Consider the following 27,249-nt stretch of genomic DNA (forward strand, 5'->3'; position numbering starts at 1 on the left):
TTCCGAACTTCCTAGGTTAGAACGCTTCAAGTAACTTTATTCAAGCTATTTCACGCTTTACGACGCGTTACGAATCTGATTCTGCTTTTTTGAAAATTTCTACTGGTAGGAAGTTTTATGGATTTATTTGGTTCGTTTTTTTCTAATTACGTGTATCTCGTTTTCTACGTAGTTCTATCTATTTCCATGTCATTTACGATTTTACGAAGTTTACAGAATAATTTAATACGACAAATTTTTCTATATTTTTAATTCGATAAGTATAAAATATCTACTTCTTTTTTTTTTGTATTCTGATATGTTTCTATAGCGCGATATAATGACGTGCAAGTTATTCTATTTCTCGCTACGATTCGTTGGTTCGAATTGAGTCTGAAGCAGAGCAAGGGTAGAAGCAAAATTTTGCAACAAATTGCTCGTTGATTATGGAAATTGCTTTCCTAGCCGGCCACCACTACGCTTTCGCACGAGTTTATGTTGATAGAAGACGGAGAATCAATATTTTGTCACGCGTTGCTTCAACCTCTGAGAAATCTCGATTTTAAGGTAAACTAACAAACATTTTGCGTACGCGATGAGGAACGTGGGAATATTTTCTGAAGTTTACTTGTGGTCAGCGAGTGAAATGGTAAAAAAATGTTTCTCATAAATGCGTTGTACATTAAGAAAAATTTGCATGCCAGATAAATTAAGATTTTAACTTTTATTAGTCATTTTTCTTGTAATTATAATTAATCTAAATTAAAAAAAAAAAAAAATAGAAACGAAACGACATAAGATAAAAAGATCATTCTGTCAAACATAGATTTATAAAATGTACCAATAATTTCTTCACGCGGATATATGCAAAAATTTATCACAATTCTTTCTTTTTTTTCATAATTACAAACCGTAAATTTTCTCCTACGTATCTTTTATTATTTTATTACTCTTCGGATCCTTAACTACGTATCCGTATTCCGACTAAAAAAATATAAAAAATTTCTTTATTTCCTTCTTGCTTCGTTCCTTTCTTATCATATATTCGTTTGCGTGAATAATTTTATGACTCTAACTTAATGATATAATTTTCAAACTGAAATAGCGTCTTTTCAACTGTTAATTTCTTCTAAGATCAATTTGATCCATCGGAAGCGAAATTTTAAAAGGAAATGGAATTAATATAGATATCCAAGTTTGAAGTGAATTCGTCTTGTCGATAATTTGATCAAAGATGCACGTGCTTGCCCAGGAATGTTGCAACAGAATTATGTACGATATATAGTTGGAAGTTGAAATATACAGTCGGATTCACATATCATTTCCTGTCACGTTTATCTGGTTGAGAGTGTATTCTCGAGTTGACAAATTAACAGAAGCAGGATCACGGTGCGAAGTTATTCGATGATTCGACGAGTTAAGCAAAGTTTCGTCTCGCTTGAGACGCTTCGTTTTCCTGTTCAGAGTTACGAACGTATTTGACTGTCACGTTAAATGTCAAGACACGTAGTTCGTACCTTAGTATTCTCTCTCGATATCTCGTGAAAATTTGAAATAGATGCTTCTACGGTTAAGTGTAAAGGATTTTACAAATTTCGTGTATACGCGTTGCTATTCGAGGAAATTTCAAGGTGTTGAATGGAAAATTGTAAGTCTAAATTTTAGAAGATGCAAGTCTTTAAATTTCTTATTTCTTGATATTTCAAATCTTCCAAATCTTCACATTTTTAAATTTCCGAATTTCCAAAATTGCTAGTACTCGAAGTTCTGTTACTTTCAAATTTTCGCAATTCTAAATGTCAACTCTTCAAATCCCGAAAATATCAATTTTCGTCACAAATGTCAAGTCCGACGTACGTTAAATTTATTTCCATTTTCCCGACTCTGATAGAAAAAATTCTTCTTCAGGCAAACCTTCTTTCGTTTTGATTTTTCACCGATTATATGTGTCTCGAACTTTTAACTTCTCGTCCTATGTGGCTCATCAGCTTCGATAGCTGAATCAATTTGGTCAGCTAGGAAGTTGCAAAGACTCGCAAAACTCGGGACGTCACGTCGTGCGAACAATTGGGACGTGATGCACACCGATAAGCGTATTATCGAATTAATTCGACGCGGTCAACTTTCTTGTCGATGGTTTTGTTTTCTAATTTCTTCCAGTTTCGAAACGAGGCACGTGTCTCTGTGAAATTAGCCGCGCTAATTTCCAGAATAATTGACCAAAGCTCCGATCCTTTCTCCGACTCTTTTTATTACAACGAATTAAATTGATTCTTGATCTTGCTATTTAATTATCGAATTTTCATTAAAAGGAAGAAACGTAAAAAGAAAGAGCATAATAAAGCAAAAAGAAAATAAATTATGGAGGATTCTGTATCATATTTCCATGCTGCTCACCTGCTTCCCAATTCTACTTTTCCAATTTAATTTAACGAAATGTATCTATCGATTGGTCATTGCTAATTTTATAGATAAATATTCACAGTGCTGATTGATTAAAGTTGAGAATCATAAAAGTTCAGTGCATTATTATTGCAATAGAACAGTATAGGTATTTGACAGAAAATAATACGTTTCTTAAACTTGAAGTATCTTTACTATTCATAACTTTTTACAGTTACCAGCTCTAGCCATGTTAATATTATACCCATATTAGAGAATCATCAAAGGCTTATAAAAATAAATAAATTAATAGCATAGACCCACGATTATATTAAGTATTATACATGTCCAACGAAAGTGATATGTAAGCCTAAGAACATATTTTGAAGAAGCGGTCATTCTGACCAACATCACAGTAACTTGGATAGATACCCAGCATATTTGCAGTTCATCGACTGCGTGTGTCAAATAAGTCGACAGGTTCCCATTGCGTTTAACGCACACTTTCTATCGATATCACGGTTTTTCGTTACTTATACCTTTGTACATTTAGCATATTTTCATTTAGCGGGTATATGAAACATCGTTGTACGTTTATTATAATCATCGCAGTCATAGATACAGAGAGATGTGGAATAAAAAACTGTCTCGTTATGATTCTACGTGAATAGAGCCAGTTTTTATCGTACCAGTCTGTTTGCAGATTGTTCTAATGCAACTCGTTAGCATGAGATGTATCAAAGTATGGAAAAGTTTGTATCGTAGATATTCACACTCATTGCAGTATGCGACAGTTGGTATGCAAAACATTGTTGTGACTTGTTTTTCACGGGTGAACTTGAATCGTTGTTTATGCGTTTTTTAAATCGTCTTCTCCAAAAGTTTTGTTTATTTACGAACAAGAAAACTGTTAGTTTCAGGAATATCTCGAAAAACAACTCGAAGGAGGTCGCCGTGAACAGGCTACTCGTGGAAATCGATCAATGACGTTGCTGGCACTGCGTAGGACATATTGCTTCCTTTGCTCATAGCACAACAAACATTTTTTCGTATCTTTCAGTGATGTGAAATTATTTGTATATAAGCTTGGTGTTTTCGCTCGAATCACTTCGCTACGTACAAAACGATAGTTGATAAACAAAAACATTTGCATCCTTTGTGCGAATGATTTTATAAATTGATCCTCCTCCCCAAGTTTTTATTATGAAATATTGAATAAAATTGTGAATGTTTCCTGAAGCAACGAATCACATTACGCGCACAGAGTATCGTATTAGAACGAAATGTTTGGAAATTCCAACTGCTTGTGTAATGTGTGCGGTCGCACGAAAGAGCGACTTCTTTTCATTAGTTTACTAATTAGAAAGCTTGGAAATATTTATCACTATATATTTATTTATTTCGTTCTTTTCTGCGAATGATTGTACAGTCGAAGGAGCGACATAAACGGTATTTCTGTTGCTGCGGTTAACGGAATAGAGATGATGAAACTAATAAGAACTATCATAGAAAACATAGCGCCCTGAAAAATAAAGGACACGTTATTACGTCATGCTAATACGTGTTCGAATGATATTAGTGTATGTACTTACAAACAGGATCTCATCAGCGAGTAAAGGATAATTACGTACGGAATATATCGACATTACTAGAACAGGATGTATGAGATAAATAGTATACGATAATTTACTCAAACGAGAGAAGATATCTAGCGATAAGATCTTGTTCACGATACCTGCAAACATAAAGAATATATTTTTACAATACGAACAATGACATTATTGCATTAGATGGCTGACTTAAAAAATATCTACTTACCGCCATTATTCGTAGTGCATGCAACTACAAGCCAGGCAATACCTAATGCCCAGCATGTTCTACTGAGGGCCAAATAAAGAACGGAGAGACCTAGGGATATGTTCTTGTTCGCGAGTCCGAAGAGAATCGAACAATTACATAAAATTGCCAAGGACCAACCAACGATTAAGCTTTTCTGAAACATAAATTTAATCACGCTATTGAAAGATGCAGAAAAATATAAGTCTAACGAACAAACAGTATACATTACTTTTGAAAAATGCGATTTGTAATTCCATTTTGTAAGAAGGTGGCATGTGGCCATTCCTATGAGATATGGCGGTATTCTACACCATGGTCGTATATAAATCTCTGACATCGTTCTATATTGTCCGTCTAGTCTACGAAAGTTAATGTAACGTATATTTACAAATTCCTTATGTTATAAAGAATGTTAAACATTTTGTATGCTTACGTAGGCTGGTAATTAAGAGTGTATCCCGTGTAAACGAGTGATCCTATCGATGAGAGTAGCGTAACAATGCCTATGCCCATGGCGATATTGTAATGCCTGAAATAATTGATTTTAGAGACCAGGTACGACTAGACACTGAAGGATTAAAAATCGAAATTAGAAACTCACGTGATCGATAATATTAGGAGAAAATTACCAAATACGAAGAACTGCATATCATTGGGCAAGTACCAACTCCATGTGAGACACTGCAAACAGTATTTCTCTCCGAAACGATTCTTTCGTAGTAACGCGAACGATGTTTGCAATAAATTATCTAAGAAAGTATACGTACTAGCTCATTCCACCTGTAGAAGTTGTTGAAGTAAAGTATGTTAGTCCACCAATATTTGGAACACTTAGCATTTGGATACTCAGTGGAAAGAAGTATGGAGACATGATCATGCCAGGTAAAATTCAATATCGCTATTAGTATAACGACGAAATATACAGGTGTAAGCCTTCCAAGTTAATGTATTTATTTTATCATCGAAATCTCATCGATAGAACAAATTTAGCATTGATACTATACTTTACCTTATATATCGTTTGACAATCTTTTGAATAAATTCATTTATCCTTTCTGCTATAGGCGGGGTTCCCTTTTGTTTTCGTTGTCCGTTCAGAAATGTATATGACAATAGAAAACCACTGATGAAGAAAAACGTATCCACCACAAATACGAGGTTTGTTATGACATGCCCGAATAAATCATCTTTTGATGCAATGCGCGCTTTGTTACCTGTGCACGTGATTGTATGAAATGGATAAAAAAACAAACTTGTTAGATTAGAAACCGGATCGGGTTAGCAGAATTAAGGAACGATTAAAATTCATTTCTTACCCAAAACATGACCTGAATAGGTGGCTGTGTGGTACAGAATAAGTATCAAGGTTCCTAATATTTTCATTCCGTGGAAAATACGGAAACCATCTGCACCCTTTTGCTGTTTAAATATTTGCTTTACATTGGCGGTGAATGAAAAACACAGAAGATATTGGCCGATACCGTTCTGTTGCTTCGACTTTTGGGTTGCCGGTTCTTCGTCAACGGTTTCGCATTTATCTCCTATTTCGTTTTTCACCTCTGTTCGAAGTTAATCGTACGTTACATAGATTATTATGAAATAGGCTGGAGGCGATAAGGATCAATAAGATTGGTTATTTGAGCGAAATTATTTGTTAGATAATATTTTAATACCACGTATCGATGTATGTATGTGTGGCTTACCATGCATGATGTTATTTGCGACCGTACGGCATATCCTTTCGTTCTTTGAACGCTTTCGATGGACGAAGACGTCGTATATTGTGGCTGCTACCACGATAACACATAACAATAGCAAAACTCCTCTGTAATAATTATTAAAATTATTTTATTAAATGTTTAAAGAGTTTTCCATCCACCTCCAAACACACATTTATTCTTGTGATAATAGCTTTGTTAACATTTCATAACATTGCTAGAGTTAGTTAGTTGGTGTCATTGACATCGCTTTTGCCTTTACGTAGCCCCATGAAACAGATCGACTAGTATTACATCAGGTGGCCTATCTAAAACCTAATTTTCAGTGCATAATACGTTTCTTTTAATATCTTTCAACACTTTCACGAAGCTAACTCCCCTTGCTTAAGGTATTTCCTCTTATAACTACTTAACTGTGCAAACTAAAAAAATATTTCAGACAAAGCTTGTAAAAATGAATTGATATAAAAGATTAGGTTGTTCGCGAACCACGGTTCCTTGCAGGTTTTTCATCTTCGTAATGAGTAACAATAAAAAGATGTTGACCTCAACAAACATTGCCACTCAATTTTACAAGAACATTCTTTTACAAATCTCCACCAATCCTGAGATGTAGAATCACGCTGCGGTAGCTTTACGCTTACTTTTTATACACCCTGTACATAGTACTTCAATCGTCAACAAAAATCCGAATTTGTAATTACTCGGTTGGAATTTACATACAGGATGGAGATCATCTTCGCAGAGAGAAGCCATTGATAATCATTCGTCAAGTCGGAGACTTCGATGAGCCTGAAGTGTATAGCAAAAAGTTTGCCGATGAGAAGAGTCTCGTCGTGCAATATTTTATCCACCATCGTGGCTACATCGCGTTTACTGCAGGATGCTGGTAAACAAAGTCCAAGCGTGATCAAATCCTAAAAAAACGCAATCTCTTAAATCTCTGATGGTCCATTAGGATTGTAAAGAGCTGTACGTGAATCTTATGAACTCTGTTAATCGAGTGCATCCTTAATCTGCTGTCTAAATGGGCTATATACTGATTGCAAGTAGCGTTACAGCTTGAATCATTGGAAATATAAATTTGAGATGCAACCTGTAAAATAAGAATGTGCTTACTTCGTCTTCTATTCCTACATGATATTGCACAGTGCTATAGTGCCGCATGCGTGCAATAAAAAAACGAAACTCAAAGGGTGGATACTCCTCGTTCGGGTTCTGGTATATCGAATCGTTCTTTTGTTTTTCCTCCGAGATAAGCAGCGTGCGATTTACAGAGAGGTTGGTGCAAACTAGACGATCTCCTAACCAATAATTGTTTCCGTTGATAAATCCCTCAGATGGCACGCCACTGGTGTCCAATGCTTAAAAAACACATGCTACCATAATATACTCGAAACAGTTTGTGATAAAATTGGTGACAAGAATCTGAAGCGATGGAAGAATTAAGCTCACGGTTTGGACTTGCGTATTTAAAGCCATCAGTTGCAGTTGATCGGTAAAAGAACAACAACGGCGATCGCCGCTTCTACGCGCTTCGAACAAACAAATTAATTTGTTCTCAATCAAACTCAATTTTTCGCTTTGTTTTTGTGACACATCACCGATCCAAAACTATAATTTTCTACAGTTAAGACCTTTGTCGATCAAATACTCATAAGACTAAAATTTCAAAACCGCTTATTTTTGTTTTCTGGTCAAACTTAAAGATGGTATCTCGCTAGGAGTAGCCGTCCACATTTTATTTAGCAATTAAGTTAGGAAAATTTACCAAATGTCCAGTTGGACAAATTGTAAAATACAAATTAAACAATAAAAAAAGAAATAAAATGTTTGTCTCTAATGATGGCAAGAGTTTTGCAGTCCGAATACTATACTTTATTCAAACTTAATTACAAACTTGGAATAATTACGAACAGGAATATACGCAGATAATTTCAACTGTCCATAATTATGAGATGCGCAGTAAGAGACTCAGTAAAAGTGATGACAGTTGACAATAAGATCTACGTCAAAAGTGCAGCCGTCAATGTGTTAAAAATTCTGCATTCGATTAATACTCATTATTCTATACAATTCTATCAGTATACTATACGAGAAACGTTTTTGCAGGTAGGGAAATACGATTTTACATAATCGGAAATCGAGATTCGCTTCGCGAATACAATTCAGATTGATTCTTTATACTATTAAATTCGGAATATTCATTGAATAAATGAAACGTGAAAAGGACGAGTATAAAGCGAAGAGTTATATATATTATATATTATTATTTATATATTTCCATACATATATGCATGCTGTTTACCTAACATTCCAATTTTGTATTTTAAATTAATTTAATAAAACCTTTCTCGTGATTAGTCATTGTCGATATTCTAGATGAATATTAAAAGTGCTGATCAATTAAAGTTGAAAATCACAAAACTTTGCTGCATTATTCAGACGATTGGGATAGAACAGAACAGATAGAATGAAAAAAAACGAAGTGTGTTATTCGAAGTTAACCGTATGTCACATAAAAGATTCCCACGAAATAAACTCGAGGCGATAAAAATTAGTAACATCGGTTGCTCGAACGTGTTTAAATAATACTGAATACCAAGTACGTATCGTTTATCCTTCGTATTTTCATTTAGAAGCGCAACGATTTCATTTTCGTTGTTTACACGAGTTCGATGGCCGAAAATATCGTATGCTATGGCCGCTGTCACGCTAGTACACAACAATAACAAAACTCCTCTGTAACCAAAGTTTTAAGGTTTCTACTCGATGTTACTGTAAGATGTCTACTGTCGATTAGAAGCTTGAAATTTACGTACATGATGGAGATCATCTTTAAAGAAAGGAGCCATTGATAATCATTCACCAAATCAGTTACTTCGAAGAGCCTGAAGTGTATAGCAAAAAGTTTGCCGATGAGAAGAGTCTCGTCCTGCAATATTTTATCTAGCATCGTGGCTACATCTCGTTTGGTGCAGGATGCCGGTAAACAAAGTCCAAACGTAATCAAATCCTTACAAAAACGTTCGTCACAGTCGTAAAACTCTGCATTATATATCTGATTCGTTATGCCAGTCAGGTACATGAGCTTTGTACATGCTTACTTCGTCCAGTATTTCTTGGTGATATTGCACAGTGCTATAGTGTCGCATGCGTCCAATAAAAAGAACGGAACGTAAAGGGTGGATGCTCCTCGTTCGGGTTGCGATATATCGTATTGTTCTTCTGTTTCCCCTCCGAGACAAACAGCGTGCGATTTTGAGAGAGAATGGTGTAACCTATACGATCTCCTAACAAATAATTGTGCCCTTTCACAAATCCCCCGGGTGGTACGCCACTGGTGTCCAAAGCTTAAAGAATATATACTGCGTTGGAAACATCTGATGATACTATTGGCAATAAGGATTTTAAGCGGTAAGGAAGTTGAATGCAGAATTTGGCGTTTCGTGTTTAAAGCCAGAAAATTCTGTTCGTTAGAATAAGAAAAACAGCTACTACTATGGCCGTCACCTTTCCGCACTTCAAACGAAGGAATAAGTTTCTTGCGCAAGGTGCGAAGAAAGTCTAAAGGTCGAGGTTCAACTCGACTTAAAATTATGCAGCTGATCGTCGCTAGAAGAATTCTGGCGGTTGCATAAGAGTTGCTTTTACTGTTATTAATTTTTCACGGTGTAAATGCATTTTAAATGCAAACAAGGGATGCGACATGTCACGAAACACAGCCACAAGCACGATGTATAGTTATTCGAATTCTATATCCGTTTATGTTTGTACGTTGGTATATAATGGTTATACGATTATGTGTTATATATTTAATGTGATTTGTTTTATCCTTCCTTTTGTACGCAGTTGGCCGGCAGTAGAAAGTCATTCACACTACCTTAAAAGTTCTGTTTACCTCTTAGACCCCAAAATATCTGGTTGTCAACAGCATTACGAAATTCATCAACCTCCGTCCGACATCTGCTGGAATTTAGAAGATCCACATTTTCCAAAACTGCGTACGCTGGAAGTACCTGCCTCATGGTCACTGGGTCTAGCGTGGTCGCTTGGGTCGACACGTAAGTCATTGTTAATGATAAAAGGGATAGCCATATCCACGAGGAATTTTTTCCGTACTGCATGCTCTGGAATAGGATTTGCACTCGGATTATTCAAATTCTCTATTGAAAAAAATGGTCAACCATACAAATGACCATTATTCTTTCTTATACGATGAAGTACGTTGTCACTCTTTCGATACTATGGTCGATCAAGAGTATGACTACTATAATATGAATGAAATGTTCAGTACATCTATTGGGTACCAACATTTTCTAGGAAGATCGCGTCAAGACTAGTCGTATCCAACAAGGAACGCACAATTTATGACATAGGACGCTGACAATCATTGTAAATATTTCATCTTCTTGATTATCGCCCAGTTACGGAACCCCAATTAGATTATTGCAGTACTGTTGTCGGCACGTGGCTTACCGAAATCGTTAATTATCAGCACGCCGATACTCTGTTGAGCAAATTTTTATTTTTTTCGGTTTTTCTTGGTCAGTATTTGATCGTAGTAGATATTTGTGACACAATACCGAACCTGCCAAGCTTTTCTTCCTAGAACTAACGGTTCCCGAAATGCACCAATTTTGAAAAAAATTGTGGGGTGTCAACTTTACGGATGTTTTGTGCTTTTACAATAGCAGTTACCTCATTGCAGGAGTAGAATGATATGTATTGTCGTTAATATTATAAAATTTGAACTATGTGTGAATTGGAACCAAGATGAGGACAGCAAAATGGGGCCATTTTCTACTTACATTTTTTAATACATTTAAAAAACTAAGATTCTAAGAGAAAATGAAACGACGGCACGCGATACTGCAGACGTTTGTGCCTAGAGTTGCGTCAAAAGATACTTGGACGTTGTGTGTTATTTACAGTTTGAAGGAGGAAAAATTGGACGAAATACGCTATGTGGATGGTATATATAACAATATCAACAATATAAATTGGAAAGAAACGTGATTTTTTAGTTTTCCTTGACGATTTTCTCGGCAAAAATCTCTGCTTTCGTCGAATACGCAAAAATTGAACAGCTTCTTTATTCCACGTTTGGTGGAGAAGATGGTATCGTAAAAATGAGCTTCAGTGAGACTATTTTTTGAAGGTGAACTGTTCCTACCTTAAGTCTGGTACAGAGGTTGATGATTCGAAATCACGAATAGTACTGGACTAACCGTTCCTGTTGCCGATACCAATCCTCCGATCGACGTTTCCGTTTGAACGATTACACAAGAATTCCGAAGCTACTTACACGGCATCCGTGCGCTGATTGGTTTCACACCGAATGCAAAAAATTCACAATTAGCATTTTATGAGCAAATCATTCCTCAGTGTTCTTAGTCAGAATCCCGATACTAAGTCCGATCGAAGCGTTATACTCCGCTAAATTGAAAAATTATAAGATTGAAAAGAAAACTCGTCATAATGATGCATTCCGCTATTGAGACCACGATGTGCATAGAAATGTAAAGACACTGCTACGTATGTTCAATGGAATGGTTTTGGATGTTACAGTGTCGTTCTCTGAAAGTTTCGCTTTTTTGGACGGAACAGGTTATTTCGGCCCAATTATTCTTGTAATGTTGGCTAATGCGCCATCACATCCTTTCACAAGTGAACTTTTAGGAATTTTAAGTGAAATTGTAACGCATAATTATTTAGGTGATACAGTGAGAGATGCATATGGCAATTGATTCTTTTTAGACACGTTACGGGACAAATTTATTGCGTCGTGTATTATTATCTATTAATTACTGGCGATTATGGTATGGGAGTTTTGCGATTTTATAAAAGGTTAAGTTTAAAAGATTGTATTTCTTTGTTGTGCGAAACGTGAAAAGTCGTACCACACCAACCACATTTAATCGCGCTGAGAATATGTCATGTGACCAACTAAATGGCAATGCGAGCCAAATTAGTTTCATGTATTCTTTCTGCAGACAATATTGACATGAATGCGGACATGCAGATGCGATAGATTGGAATAAAATGAGCGATAACACAAAACGAGACAGATGGAATACAATCATTTATTTTAGAAGGAATCATTTCGTTATATCTATGACGGATTGTGTTATTCTCTATACCTCCTGTAGTTTTGATTCTTCTCGAATCAATTATCTGGAAAACAGCTTATAGAAACTTTTTTATCTCTCAATTAGTTCGGATAATTGACGTTCTGAATCTCCCGTATTGCATGTAGTTATCCGTGACATTTATTTCCTTTCATCCCATATCATTTGATATCTTATGGATGGTTGACACAATGCCGCGTCAAATTGAACATTTCCGCCTGTTACGAATGACATCATATTTCGTCAAACAATACACGGCATTTAAAACTCATATGTGTGGAAAAATACGATGTAAAATAAAGGTCAAATTCTGTAGGTGTATGTAGTATTCGGATAACAAAATATTATGCTAGAACGACACTTTGAGGTCGCTAACCGTAACTGAGAATCGCTTCTTACGAAAATAAGCTGCGAAGAGCTTCGGTTAGATACCTGTTAATCCCTGACCTTTTCGAAATTTGGTATTTCTAACTTACTGTATTGCTCAGTCTGTGTTCCATACTAATGTCCTGCATACTTTATTGTAGACCAAATTTAATACACCGAGGCTGAATTCCATCGTATACTTTATTTCATATTCTATATTTATATTACTATATTATTATATTATATTATTATATTATATGTTATATATTATTATTATATTATTATCCATTTATATAGATACATTTTTGCAATTTTTTATAGTTGAACCCACAAAATTCTGTCTCTCCTAGCATTAATAACGTTATGAAGCCATTGAACACTTATTCTATAGCTTAAGAAATTAACAGTTTCCTGCAATGATCAGCGATTTGTGACTCTTCTCTCTTCTCTCTTTCTCTCACTTCTTATTCTGGCATGAATTTTTCGAGTCGCTACGTAACCCAGATGCCAGTAGCAGTTGTCTCATCACTTGTAAAAAAAGAATGACTAATGACATTGAATCGAACATCCTCGCAAATTTCAAAACATTTAAATAACCAATCAGCGTGTCTGATCGTTGCCAACATGTCTCGTCCGAGATGTTATCGGACTTCTTTTTCGGATAAGTCTGCGCTTACGTTCAAATTGACATACCACATCAAACACTTAATATACCGTCCGTTTAAATTAAGTGTGACAGTTATTCGTACTGATAAATAATCTTTGTCAGCCTCCCTTCTTTGCAGCAAATAATCTTTGCTGCTACATCGCTTTCTCGTCTCGAACACTATGTGCATTTAAATCCTGAATAATGGATTAGGTTTCGATCATTTTTTTTCGATCACGCGTTTTTTATTGTGTTCTCTAAAGCTTTTGTTTTTAACACGCAAGGCAACTGACAGTGTTAGGAACGAAAAACAACTGCGAGAAGGTCACCTGTGTACTGCACGGCAATGACTTTTTCTCCTTTTTCAATGATCTATATTTATTTGTATATGAGCTTATTTTTTCGTTAAAATCACTGTCCTATGTACAATATCCTCGTCAATAAAGAAGAACGTGTAAGATTTTGCCGCAAGTGATTCCCTTAATTAATTCTTCTTCCCAGGCATTTTAATAAATTAAACAACATTATGAATAATGAGCCAGGAAACGTTATGAAACATTCAATTACATTAGGTTCAGAGATCACTGCCATAAAGATATGTTTTTCAATATTTCGACACATGAAAGGCTAAGTTCTTGTCATAAGTTTGATAATTGGACGACTGAGACTAATTTTTGCTACCAACTTCATTCGTTCTTCTTCGTGCACTAATATTCAATCGCAGAAGTGATATAAACGGCATTTCGATTGTTGCGGATAACAGAATAGAAGCACTGAAAGTACAAGTAATCATTGTAATGGAGTAAATGCCCTGAAAAGCAGAAACGTTATTTCGTGATACTAATATTACGTCGAAATTGCCGAAATGAAATAGTTTCATTATACTTACAAAGGTGACGATATTAATGTATAAAACATAATAATTTAAAGAGTAAGCCAAAAGTATAGTAACAGGGTTAAGGAGATAAGCACCATACGTTAATTTACCCAAAATAATGAAAATATCCAGCGATAAGATTTTGTTCACGATACCTGCAAACGTAACAAATATACTTGGGTGTAGTTCACAAAACGTTAAATAATTCGCATTACTCAAAGAGTATCTTTACGATAACTAGAATGACATTAACGTATTATTGAGTGATATGAAAAATATCGACTTACCGCCATTATTCGTAGTGCATGCAACTACGAGCCAGGCGATACCTAATGCCCAGCATGTTCTACTGAGGGCCAAATAAAGAACGGAGAGACCAAAGGATATGTTCCTGTTCGCGAGTCCGAAGAGAATCGAACAATTACATAAAATTGCCAAGGACCAACCAACGATTAAGCTTTTCTGAAACATAAATTTAATCACGCTATTGAAAGATGCAGAAAAATATAAGTCTAACGAACAAACAGTATATATTACTTTTGAAAAATGCAATTTGTAATTCCATTTTGTAAGAAGGTGGCATGTGGCCATTCCTATGAGATATGGCGGTATTCTACACCATGGTCGTATATAAATCTCTGACATCGTTCTATATTGTCCGTCTAGTCTACGAAAGTTAATGTAACGTATATTTACAAATTCCTTATGTTATAAAGAATGTTAAACATTTTGTATGCATACGTAGGCTGGTAATTAAGAGTGTATCCCGTGTAAACGAGTGATCCTATCGATGAGAGTAGCGTAACAATGCCTATGCCCATGGCGATATTGTAATGCCTGAAATAATTGATTTTAGAGACCAGGTACGACTAGACACTGAAGGATTAAAAATCGAAATTAGAAACTCACGTGATCGATAACATTAGGAGAAAAGTACCAAATACGAAGAACTGCATATCATTGGGCAAGTACCAACTCCATGTGAGACACTGCAAACAGTATTTCTCTCCGAAACGATTCTTTTGTAATAACGCGAACGATATTTGCAATAGATTATCTGAGAAAGTATACGTACTAGCTCATCCCATCTATAGAAGTTGTTGATGTAAAGTATGTTAGTCCACCAATATTTGGAACACTTTGTATGTGGATGCTCAACGGGAAGAAGTACTGAGACATGATCGTCCCAGGTAAAATTCAATATCGTTATCAGTATGACAACGAAATATGCAGGTGTAAGCCTTCCAAGTTAATGTATTTATTTTATCATCAAAATCTCATCGATAGAATCAATTAAGCACTGATACTATACTTTACCTTATATATCGTTTGACAATCTTTTGAAAAAATTCGTTCATCCTTTTTGCTATAGGCGGAATTTCCTGATATTTTCGTCTTTCCTTCAGAAATGTATATGATAACAGAAAACCACTCATAAAGAAAAACGTATCAACCGATAATGTGAAGTTGCTTATGATTTGCGACAGTATAAGGTCGTCCATTGTATATACAAGCCATGTGTTACCTGTGTACATGAGTGACTGTATTAAAAAAATACATGGTAGATCAGAAATCGGATCGGAGTAGTAAAATTAAAACATCGTTAAAATTCGTTTCTTACTCATAACATGAAATCCGAAGAATAATATGTGCCCCAGAATAATCCATACCATAGTCACCGTTTTCAAGCCGTAGAATAAGCGTAGTTTATCTTCACTCTTTTCCAGCTTAAATATTTCCTCTACATTAGTAAGAAATGAAAAGCACAGAATATGTTGGCTGAAACGATTCAGCTGCCCCGACTCGCGGGGTGCCGATTCCTCATTGTCGGTTTCGCGTTTCTCATCTATTCCGTTGTTCAATGCTGTTGGAAGTTAGTCGTACGTTACATAGATTCCCATGAAATAAACTCGAGGCGATAATAATCAGTAAGATTGGTAACGTGAGCGCAGTTTTAAGTAATAGTTAAATAATAGTTAATATAAAATGTCAATGTATGTGTAGCTTACGTATCGCGTTGTTACTTTCGAACGTAAGCTTTCCCCCTTCGTTATTCAAACGCTTTCGATATACGAAAACGTCGTACACTGTGGCCGCTATTACGGTAACACACAACGACAGCAAAACTCCTCTGTAATCATAATTTTAACGTTTCTGGGTGATATTTTATCGGATGCAGATCTTGACCTATGTAATATATGTCTGAAGTGACAAAAATTCAAGTTTCAAATTGCGAGTTTGAAGAGTACGTACATGATGCAGATCATTTCCGCAGAGAGTAGCCATTGACCATCATCCATCAAATCGGAGACTTCGATGAGCTTGAGGTGTATATTAAAAAGTTTTCCAATGAAAAGTGTCTCATTACGAAATACTTTATCGAGCATAGTGGCAACATCGCCTATGCTGCAGGATGCCGGTAAACAAAGTCCAAGCGTGATCAAATCCTAAAATGGATGCAGTTTCTCAATTTTCTGATCGTCCGTCGTGACAGTAAAAATTCGCACGTAAATTTCATGAAATATTTTAATATTAATGATATCATCTATCAATATTATTTTAATGCGATAAATTCTTAATTGACTGCACAAACTGGCTACATACTGATTGTAATTCGCATTGCAACTTGAATCGTTAGAGATATACAATCGAGATACTAATTCTAAAATATCCATTTGCTTACTTCGTCTTCTACTTCTATATGATATTGCACAGTGCTATTGTGCCGCGCACGTGCAATAAAAAAACGAAACTCAAAAGGTGAATACTCTTCATTCGGGTTCCGGTATATGGAATTGTTCTTTCGTATTTTCTCCGATAGAAATACCGTGCGATTTTCAGAGAAAAGCTTGCAACCTAGTCGGTCTCCTAACCAATGGTTGTTCCCGACGACAAATCCTCCGGATGGTACGCCACTGGTATCCAATGCTTAAAAAACACATGATCTCTCATTGGAAACTGCTCGTGATACAATTGGCAATAAGGATCTGATGCGGTGTTAAAATTAATCGCACCGTTTGAAGCCAACAGCATCAGCTGATCGGAAAAACTATGACAACGACGATCGCAGCTTTTACACGCCCTGTACGAAGGAACTAATTTGTTATACAACGTATGAGGAACGTCGCAAGGTCGGGAGATGGCTCGGTAAAAAATTACGCATCTTTCACAATCACAACGTAGCGTGATGGTACCGTGATCAGAAGAATCTTCGCGGTTGCACAGGAGTTGTTTCTATTGTTTTTGATTCGAATTTTCCGCGGTATATGCATGTTCATCGAGAACATGTCACGAAACACAATCGCAAGCACGATATACATTTTTTTGAATCACGGTCGGTTATACGTATTTCGTTTGGTTTGCCTCCTTCTCTCTTTTCGCTGTAATTGACTGGCGGTAGCTTCGCGGAATCGAATTCGGCTATATATCTTAAAAGTTCTATTAACCTCTTAGAGCCCAAAGTATCTGGTTATCCACCGCATTCCGAAATTCATCTATCTCCGTCCGACATCTGCTGGAATTTAGAAGATCAGCATTTTCCAGAACCGCGTACACTGGAAGTATCTTCCTTGTGGCCATCGGGTCTAGTTCGGTCGCTTTTATTGACACGTAAAAGCTTGTTAAAGATAGCAGGGATAACCATGTCCACGAAATTCTTCCGCACTTCATACTTTGAAATGAGATTTACACTTGAATTATTATAATTGACTATCGAGGAATATCGGCAGCCACGCGAATGTATTTTGTTTTCTTTTTTGCAGTAAAACAGGTTGCTACTCTTTCGGTACTATGTGCGATCGTATATGCTGCTGTGTCGAACGGGGCTCGAATGGCAAATGAAACTAGAGAGGCTCAACATTTTCCGATAAGATTGCAGTCGACAATGCATAGTCGCTACAGGACACACCATTTATGATGTAAAATATCACAATTATTTTAATTGCTTTAGTTTTTCATGTTATTTCTTCTGATCCAATTTTGTAATCCAGTATTAGTTATTTGAAACGTTTGCCTCCGATGTTCGTTTCTTTTTACCTTATATTTCATTTTCCAAGTGAGGTTCCGGAACTGTCAGCCAACTAGGTTCGGCCGATATAATTGCTAATATGTTTATGATTAAAGCTTTTGACGCGGAAGTCTGAGCTAGCCTCCTTCTTGGAATTTCCATAATTTTATTGCTCATTGCTGCTATTAAAATGCGAGTGTGTTTAAATATATCGCTTTAAAATGCTTATTTCTTTCCTGGAGCCGCGGTAACTGAAAATCATCAATCTATTGCTTTATCTCGCGCCTTACATTTTTTTTTGGCCGCGGTCAGGAAGTTATAGATTAGTTTTCCAGCTTAGATACCGGCTTTGTATGTATGGCGTTGTATTCGATCAAAAAAAATCATAATTATAATAAATTCAATAATTACGCAATAATCTACTCCTTCTTTGACCAAATCTGTAGAGCATTAACTGAGCTGTTAAATTATATTACAAAATTGTTTCAATTCCGATAGTCTGACTATTCATTTCCAAGTGAACAGTATGTTGCAAACCGTTAAATATGATAACATAGTAGCAATTAAAAGCAACGTTACGAAATAGCATGAATATGCGTCAATGATAACCAGTATCGGGAATAAACATTTCTCGAATTTAAGACAATAGTAGCATAATGTATAAAGGTAATTCTACATTTAATTCACTTTTTTTTTCTGTGGGATTCTATCACCGAAGTGCAAATTTTTATAAAATACACACGGTACACCTTCCTCCACGATTTGTCCAATCAAAATTTCGCCTGCATAATGTCCAAAAGAAAGTAACGATTGTCCCGTTCGAAACGACCAAAACGTAAGAATCTTCCTAAGCAATTTTATGACGCCAGCTTCCGTGGGAAAGTTCCTTTTAGCAATAGTGACAACGTTTTTAATTTTCCATGTCTATCGTGTTCTCAATACCCAAGCGTATCGTAAACACGGCTACTTCCGAATAGTAATTTAACTAATCGAAACGTGGCTGCTATGATGGCAGCACATGAAAGTAATGAAACACCTCTGTAACCAAAACTTTTAAGTTTCTAGTCGATTTTTCATTGGACGCAGATCGCGATATATAGCGTGTATGCCAATTAGTTACAAGAATTCGAACTTTCAATAACGATCTTAGAATTTCGTAGGGAGAAGCCATTGTTGACCGTCCGTCAAATCGGAGACTTCGATCAGCCTCAAGTCTGTAAAAAACGTTTTCCGATTAAAGAGTTTCATTATGGAATACTCCATCTATCATAGTGACGACATAGCGTTTGATATAGAATGCAAATAAGCAAACTCCAAAAGCCATCAAATCCTGATAAAAGCACAATGTCTCGAACCTCTGATAGTTCGTTGCAATCGTGAAAGGTCGTACATAAATGTCATGGGTTGTTTTAATGAGGTAAATTTGCTGTACAGATCATACTGATGATTACATATTGATTACAAGTAGCATTGCGACTCGAATCATTAGATATGTGGATTCCAGATGCAAACATTGAAATATCCGTATACTTACTTCGTTTTCTGATTTTATGCGATATTGCACAGCGCTATTGTGCCGCATGCGTCCAATAAAAAGTCGAAACTCAAAAGGCGGATATTCCTCGTTCGAGTTCCGGTATATCGAATTGTTCTTTCGTACTTTTCGTCACAGAAATGGCATGCGATTTTTAGAGACCTTGGAGCAAGTCTGACGATCTCCTATAACGCCCATTTAAAACCATGTAAAGCTACAAAATCCTATTATTTTATATAAAAAGAGAATATAATTATATTGCAACTACTATAGGTAATATATAACAAAAATATATGTCGGAGATGAAAGGACATCGGGACTTCCCGTCTGGAATGGTGGGAAAACGCCCAATACCCTCGTCCAGACTTTTACTATAGTTAGACTTAAGCAATAAAAATAAGAAATAGTTTTAATGTTCCAATCTGGCTTTATGACGATGGGTTTGGGCTCGAAGTGACATAGCGGGTCACTGGACGTAGCCACGGTAAAGGGAGGGACGTGTACCTGACAGAGGCATGGAATGATTATACGGCTCTCCTTAAAAACAAAGATTGGCCCGAGAGGTGGGGACAGGAATATATAAGGGCAGTTCCACTTGGATTTGGGGTTGTTGTAGTTCATGCAGATAAGTTTACTTGTACGTGGAGTCATACGTATATCACGTCGCATTCGTCATCCCGTGGACCGTGGATTAGTTATCGAACCTGAATTCGTTGTCATCAACATCTCGACCATCCGATCGCCGCTATTACTTACAGCCTCTTGTAGTGCCCACATTTGTACCAATAAATATCAGCTATATCCGCGGTGGTAAATTTGAGTGAAGGTTCATCGAACGCCTAAAATTCCAACCCTAATCCGACATATATATTATGTAACGTGAAATTTGTTGAAGATACCCAGATAGAGATATAAAACTACAAGTAGAAAGTATAAATTAAATTAAATTTGATATGGTGGTTTGTTATTTCATGAACAAAAGTCATAGATATACCATTATCATTCTCTTTGACATTCCATGCATTATATCTAGTTTCCCTTCTATATGAAATATACGTTGATTTCTACATCTGTATTAAACAATTATGCTATTATGCTAACAATTATGATTGCAAGAAATATACGCGTATACTACGAGATGTTTCCATTTATTCTTAAATGTAGATAGATGTTCCATTTTACCTTATGTTACGGCTGGCGTCACATAAACATTCAAATGACAGACGTTACGACGGACGTTGCAACGCTCATCTGGTCGCAGACGAGTGTTCGTTACGTTTATGGTCCACATAAGATACTTTAGTAAACGTTTAATGTTTACACCTCGACGTGAGTCGAGGCAGCAGGTGAAACGGCCAAGTATAATGTATACAATCCACATGCTGTATCTACCGTTATAAATTTTCTAAATAAAAGTTTAAAAAATGGTGAAGACTCCAATGCATTATCGGAACTTCGACACTGTTAAAGTTTCTCAAAAAATTTTTTCTAATTTTGTGAAAAAGGTGACATGTTCACAGATTTATAGTTGATCATAAATTGTTATGAGTTGTGAGGATCGTTTGGTCGTCGGTCTCTTGTCACGTGACATCAGCTCATTCCGGCATCGGGGAGGGCAGGGACGCGGCGTAGCACGTGCTGGAATTTTGTCCGACGTGGGAGCGGTCCCGCTACATCCTGCGGCACGTCATAGGCGTGAGATTGACCCCCTCGGCGATCGTAGAAGCGATGCTGAGCGGGCCACGGGAATATGAGGCTGTCCGCCTCTTCTGCGAGCGAGTTATGCTCGCAAAGGAGCGAGCAGAAAGGGAGAGAAAGAGAAACTCTCTTATCTGTAGGATAACGCGATGGTGAGGGATGGCGATCATGGGGCCTAGAGCCGCTTCATTGCCGTCCCAACGGACCCCGACTAGAAGGGGCAATGGCCCCACGTAGCGCCAAATTCAGCAGTCAGGGAATTTTTAGGACTGACTCAATCAAGAGGACGCGGGAGGGGGGTGCAACAGAAAGTTGCACTGCTGTCACACGCGTAGGATGGTCATCGTGGAGTTTCAGTCGGTAAAAGTCCGACACTACTCTGATATTGCCGATTATTAGCAGCAGCGGAGTGTCCATGAAGATTTCTGCACCTGCAAAAAAAAGCTCATTCGGAGCATATATCTAAGAAAACGTTGTTCCGTTTTGCCTTGCTTTCTCTGCTCGCTCCTATCGCATAGTTCCTTATATCTGTTAATATACATATAATAACATATTTTGATGTGTGATGTAGAAGGGGCTTTCAGAGCGTATTTTATACTTGGAAACTATCTTCGTCGATATAGTACGTACCATATGTTTGGTTCCAAAGAGGATACTATTGACTTTGCATGCACGATGTACCCCTGTAATTACCCTTATTTTATTACCTTTAATGTAATGTGGTTTGGCAGGGCTGTAGATTGTTGAGTCGTAGTCTACTTTAGGTCAAATTATGTAGTGCTTGGTATGTTTTTAAGGATCGATACAACTGCTCTCGTTTAGCTGTTGACAAAGACTATGTGGGCCTATACGCATTTAAATATATTAAGCAGATGGTTCGTTCCAGATTTATGGAATTGTTTTAAAATATCAAATCACTTTTTGAACTTTTTCCGGCAAATGTGTCTCCACGTGCGAAGGCGGCGAAGAAGAGAAAGTGTCGCTTGTAACCCGAAGGACGTACAAAATGTCATGCACGTGTTCTTTATGTATGTTCCAAAGGACGTACCACTTCGTCACCACATGATGTTGCAGGTTGAAAAGTTAATAGCATATCAATTTTCGATTTGTTTTATGGATCCGATAGCAAATATAAATATAAATATTCGGTTACATGAATGATGCAGCGGCGTTAACAGCGATAAATTTTCCGATTTTATAAATTTCGATATCCCAAATTTTCTAATTTCCAGTTTTTGAATTTCGGAGCTTCCGAGCTTATTAATTCTCAAAATATCAAACTTTTGAGTTATGAAAGTTGCAAATATTCATAAGCCCAAATTTACGAATCTTCGAATTGAGAAAACAAAATTCATCTCTGTTTTCGCAACTTTGATGAAAATGACTCTTTTCCTAAAATTCCTGATATCCATCTTGTTCTTGGCATATTTTCACTTATTTGGATACTTCATCTAACTAACGTACGTATCTCGAACTTCTAATTTCTCATCGTAGCCGTCTTCGTACTCAGTCATTGTCGATTTTATTGATTTTTTTTAAGATAAATTTTTACAACTCACAGTTTTTGCAATGATAATATTACATCCATATTACAAAATCATGAAAAGTTTTTCAGTACTTATATAAGTGCTTACGTAAAGAAGAAATAGCTTAGCTTTACCTATAAATTTCATGCATGGCGACGAAAATGATATGTAACTCTAAAAACGCATTTTAAAGAAACGATCATACTCACGAACATTACAGCGACGCGAACAGATACCCGTTATCTTTGTAGTTCATCGACTGCGTGTGTCGAATAAGTCGACAGGTGCTCAATGCGTTTGAGTTTAACGCACACTTTCTAATCACGATTTTCGTTTCACATATACTTTAGTATATTTAACATATTTTTATTTAACAGGTATTTGGAACATTTCCCGTAGATTGTTATACGTTTGTTATAATAATCACCATCATAAATACATCTACAACGAACGCGAAGAATTCAGGAAGAATTATGTCGCTTCGCTTTTCTTCGTGCACTATTATACAATCGCATAAACGGCATTTCGGTTGTTGCGCATAAGAGAATAGAAGCACTAAAACTACAAACAGCCATTGTAACGAACAGGGTACCCTGGAAAACAGAATTGTTATTTCATAATACAATAGTAATATTACATTGAAATTGTCCAAATGAAATAGTTTCATTATACTTATAATGGTGACGTTATCAACGTAGAAAGGATAATAAGTTGAGGAAAAAGCCGAAAGTATAAGAATAGGATTTAGAAGATAAGCACTATACGTCAATTTACTCAAAACAACAAAAATATCTAGCGATAAGATTTTCTTCACGATACCTGCAAACGTATCAAATATATTTGGGTGTAATTTACAATAAGAAGAATGACATTAACGAATTACTGAGTGACATGAAAAATATCGAATTACCAGCATGGTTCGTAATGCATACAACTACCAGCCAGGCTATACCCAGTGCCCAGCCCGTTCTACTGAGGGCCAAATAAAGAACGGCTAAGTTTAAGGACGTGTTATGGTTCACGGGTGTAAATAGAATCGAGCAATTACATAGAATTGCCAAAGTCCAACCAAGGACTAAGAATTTCTAAAAGATTGGATTAATCACGTTATTGATAGATGCACAGAAATGTAGGTGTAACGACAAAACTGATAGAAACAGAATATGTTACTTTTGATAACCGTAATTTATAGTTGCATTTGCTAAGAAGGTGACATGTAGCCATTCCTATGAGATAAGGAGATATTCTACACCACGGTCGTATATAAAAGTATGTCAGTGTCTTATATTGCTCATCCAACCTAGGAAAGATAATATAAGTATATTTACAAATTCCCTATGTTGCAAAGAGTGTTAAACATTTTGTATACTAACGTAGGCTCGTAATTAAGAGTGTACCCCATGTAAGCGACTGACCCTATCGATGAAACTAAGCTAAAAACGCCTAAGCCAATGGCAATATTGTAATGCCTGAAACAGTCTATTTTAGTGTCCGGATAAAACTGGCCAATGAATTACTACAAAACCAAATTTCAAACTCACGTGATCGATAATATTAGGAGAAAATTACCAAATACGAAGAACTGCATATCATTGGGCAAGTACCAACTCCATGTGAGACACTGCAAACAGTATTTTTCTCCGAAACGATTCTTTCGCAGTAACGCGAACGATGTTTACAATGAATTGCCATAGAAAGTATACGTACTAGGTCATCCCAATGGTAGAAGTTGTTTATATAAAGTATATTTGTCCACCAATATTTGGAACACTTAGCACTTGGATGCTCGTAGGGAAGAAGTGCTGAGACATGATCATGCCAGGTGAAATTTAATATCGCTATCAGTATAACGGCGAAATATGCAGGTGTAAGCCTACAAAATTAATGTATTTATTTGATTAGCATCGTATTTGCATCGCGCATAAATTAAAACACAAAGACATATTAAAATCATCCATACCTAATATATCGCTTCATAATTATTTGGAGGAACATATTCACTCTTTCTATTATAGACGGTACTCTCTCCATTTTTTGTTGTTTCTTGAGAAAAATATACGACGTCAGAAAACCACTCATAAAGAAAAACGTGTCCACCGAAAACGTCGCATTATTTATGATTTCCATGAGTATTTCACCGCCCATCATGTAGTAAAGTGATTTGTTAGCTGCACACACGATTGGTGTCGTTAAATGAGTCGTGCTATATCAAAAATCGGAATGTACTAATGAAATTCAAGCGTGATTGTAGCCCATTTCTTACCCATAACATGAAACCCGAACATGAACAAATGCGCGAGAATAATCCATAGCATTCCCAACACTCTAATACCGTAGAATATACGCAAATTCTCTACACCTTCTTGTATTTTAAATAGTGGCCGTACATTTCTGAGCAGCGAAAAACAGAGCAAATATTGGTTCATGCGATTTTGTTCCCTCGACTCTGAAGGTGTCGATCCATTGTGATCGGTTTTGCGTTCCCCTTGTGTTCCGTTCTCCAATTCTATTCAAAGTTAACCATACGTTACACAGATTCCCGTGAAATAAACTCGTGGTGATCAGAATCATTAACATCCGGAATACCAGGTATTATCGTATGTATCGCTTACCCTCCGTATTTCCACCTTGAAGCGCTATGATTTCATTTTCGCTGTTTATACGGGTTCGATGGTCGAAAATATCATATCCTGTGGCCGCTGCCGCGGTAGTACACAACAATAACAAAACTCCTCTGTAATCAAAGTTTTAAGGTTTCTACTCCATATTTAGTGAAACGCCGATCGTGATACTTGTATTTATGTCGACTGAGAATTGAAATTTGGACTGTCGATTAGGAGCTTGAAATTTACGTACATGATGGAGATCATTTTCGCAGAGAGTAGCCATTGATAATCATTTACCAAATCAGTGACTTCGATGAGCCTGAAGTTTACAGCAAAAAGTTTGCCGATGAGAAGAGTCTTGTCATGCAATGTTTTATCTAGCATCGTGGCTACATCTCGTTTGGTACAGGATGCCGGTAAACAAAGTCCAAGCGTAATTAAATCCTTACAAAAACGTTCGTCACAGTCGTAAAACTCTGCATTATATATCTGATTCGTTATGCTAATCTGGTACATGAGATATGTACGTGCTTACTTCGTCCGGTAGTTCTTGGTGATACTGCATAGTGCTACTGTGCCGCATGCGTCCAATAAAAAAACGGAACTCAAAAGGTGGATGCTCCTCGTTCGGGTTGCGATATATCGTATTGTTCTTTCGTTTCCCCTCCGAGACAAACAGCGTGCGATTTTGAGAGAGAATGGTGCAACCCATACGATCTCCTAACCAATAATTGTGCCCGCTTATAAATCCGCCGTGTGGCACGCCATTGGTGTCCAAAGCTTAAAGAATATATACTGCGTTGGAAACATCTGATGATACTATTGGCAATAAGGATTTTAAGCGGTAAGGAAGTTGAATGCAGAATTTGGCGTTTTGTGTTTAAGGCCAGAAAATTCAGTTCGGTAGAATAAGAAAAACAGCTACGACTATGGCCGTCGCCTTTCCGCACCTCAAACGAAGAAAGTAGTTTCTTGCGCAAGGTGCGAAGGAAGTCTAAGGGTCAAGGTTCAACTCGACTAAAAATTGTGCAGTTGATACAACCGCGACATAATCGTCGCTAGAAGAATTCTGGCGGTTGCATAAAAGTTACTTTTACGGTTATTAATTTTTTCACGGTGTAAATGCGTTTTAAATGCAAACAAGGGATGCGATATGTCACAAAACGTAGCCGCAAGCACGGTGTATAGTTATTCGACTTCTATATCCGTTTATGTTTGTACGTTGGTATATAATGGTTAGACGATTATGTGTTATATATTTAATGTGATTTGTTTTATCCTTCCTTTCGTACGCAATTGGCCGACAGTAGAAATTCATTCACACTACCTTAAAAGTTCTGTTTACCTCTTAGACCCCAAAGTATCTGGTTGTCAACAGCATTACGAAATTCATCAAGCTCCGTCCGACATCTGCTGGAATTCAGAAGATCCACATTTTTCAAAACCGCGTACGCTGGAAGTACCTGCCTCATGGTCACTGGGTCCAGCGTGGTCGCTTTGGTCGACACGTAAATCGTTGTTAATGATAAAAGCGATAGCCATATCCACGAGGTAACTTTTCCGTACTGCATGCTCTGGAATAGGATTTGCACTCGGATTATTCAAATTCTCTATTGAAGAAAGTGGTCAACCATATAAATGACCATTATTCTTTCTTATACGATGAAGTAGGTTGTCGCTTTGCCGATACTATGGTCGATCAAGAGTAAGACTACTATGATATGAATGAAATGTTCAGTTCATCTATTGGGTATCAACATTTTCTAGGAAGATCGCGTCAAGACTAGTCGTATCCAACAAGGAACGCATACTTTATGACGTAGGACGCCGACAATAATTTCGAATATTTCATCATATGATTATTACCCAGTTACAGAACCGCAACTAAATTATTGTAGTAGCGCGCCTGTTATCCGCATCTGTCTGACTGAAAACTTCAAT

At 36.7% G+C, this 27,249-nt stretch overlaps 4 protein-coding genes across 5 annotated transcripts in view; 1 reads left to right on the forward strand and 3 right to left on the reverse strand.

Moving 5' to 3' along the window:
* The window catches only part of LOC117165764 (monocarboxylate transporter 10), a 295,750-nt gene that overhangs the window by 67,762 nt on the left and 200,739 nt on the right, over positions 1-27,249 (forward strand). The gene's annotated exons all lie outside the window — the stretch shown is intronic.
* On the reverse strand, positions 2,720-10,045 carry LOC117165768 (nose resistant to fluoxetine protein 6-like). The gene is made up of 13 exons (XM_076617122.1): positions 9,820-10,045; positions 7,038-7,282; positions 6,642-6,835; positions 5,904-6,025; positions 5,517-5,759; positions 5,210-5,414; positions 4,968-5,133; positions 4,802-4,881; positions 4,634-4,729; positions 4,430-4,559; positions 4,180-4,354; positions 3,954-4,096; positions 2,720-3,883 (listed from the first exon to the last, which is right to left on the reverse strand). The coding sequence occupies exons 1-13, from the start codon at positions 10,043-10,045 to the stop codon at positions 3,758-3,760; spliced, it is 2,151 nt and encodes a 716-aa protein (XP_076473237.1). The 3' UTR covers positions 2,720-3,757.
* LOC117165930 (nose resistant to fluoxetine protein 6-like) lies at positions 12,040-17,818 on the reverse strand. Of its 2 annotated transcripts, none has more exons than XM_076617117.1 (13): positions 17,385-17,818; positions 16,622-16,866; positions 16,192-16,385; positions 15,948-16,069; positions 15,560-15,802; positions 15,256-15,463; positions 15,014-15,179; positions 14,848-14,927; positions 14,680-14,775; positions 14,476-14,605; positions 14,226-14,400; positions 13,951-14,093; positions 12,040-13,834 (listed from the first exon to the last, which is right to left on the reverse strand). In XM_076617117.1, the coding sequence occupies exons 1-13, from the start codon at positions 17,605-17,607 to the stop codon at positions 13,769-13,771; spliced, it is 2,091 nt and encodes a 696-aa protein (XP_076473232.1). In that variant the 5' UTR covers positions 17,608-17,818; the 3' UTR covers positions 12,040-13,768. The 2 variants fall into 2 exon arrangements, with proteins under 2 accessions (XP_076473232.1, XP_076473230.1); XM_076617115.1 differs by having other exon boundaries at positions 12,040-13,872.
* LOC117165767 (nose resistant to fluoxetine protein 6-like) lies at positions 23,024-26,879 on the reverse strand. The gene is made up of 13 exons (XM_076617120.1): positions 26,654-26,879; positions 25,844-26,088; positions 25,559-25,752; positions 25,315-25,436; positions 24,966-25,208; positions 24,663-24,870; positions 24,410-24,575; positions 24,244-24,323; positions 24,076-24,171; positions 23,873-24,002; positions 23,613-23,787; positions 23,340-23,521; positions 23,024-23,295 (listed from the first exon to the last, which is right to left on the reverse strand). The coding sequence occupies exons 1-13, from the start codon at positions 26,877-26,879 to the stop codon at positions 23,164-23,166; spliced, it is 2,199 nt and encodes a 732-aa protein (XP_076473235.1). The 3' UTR covers positions 23,024-23,163.

The sequence above is a fragment of the Bombus vancouverensis genome, chromosome 3 (assembly GCF_051014615.1).
Source record: "Bombus vancouverensis nearcticus chromosome 3, iyBomVanc1_principal, whole genome shotgun sequence".
Classification (NCBI taxonomy): Eukaryota; Metazoa; Arthropoda; class Insecta; order Hymenoptera; family Apidae; genus Bombus; species Bombus vancouverensis.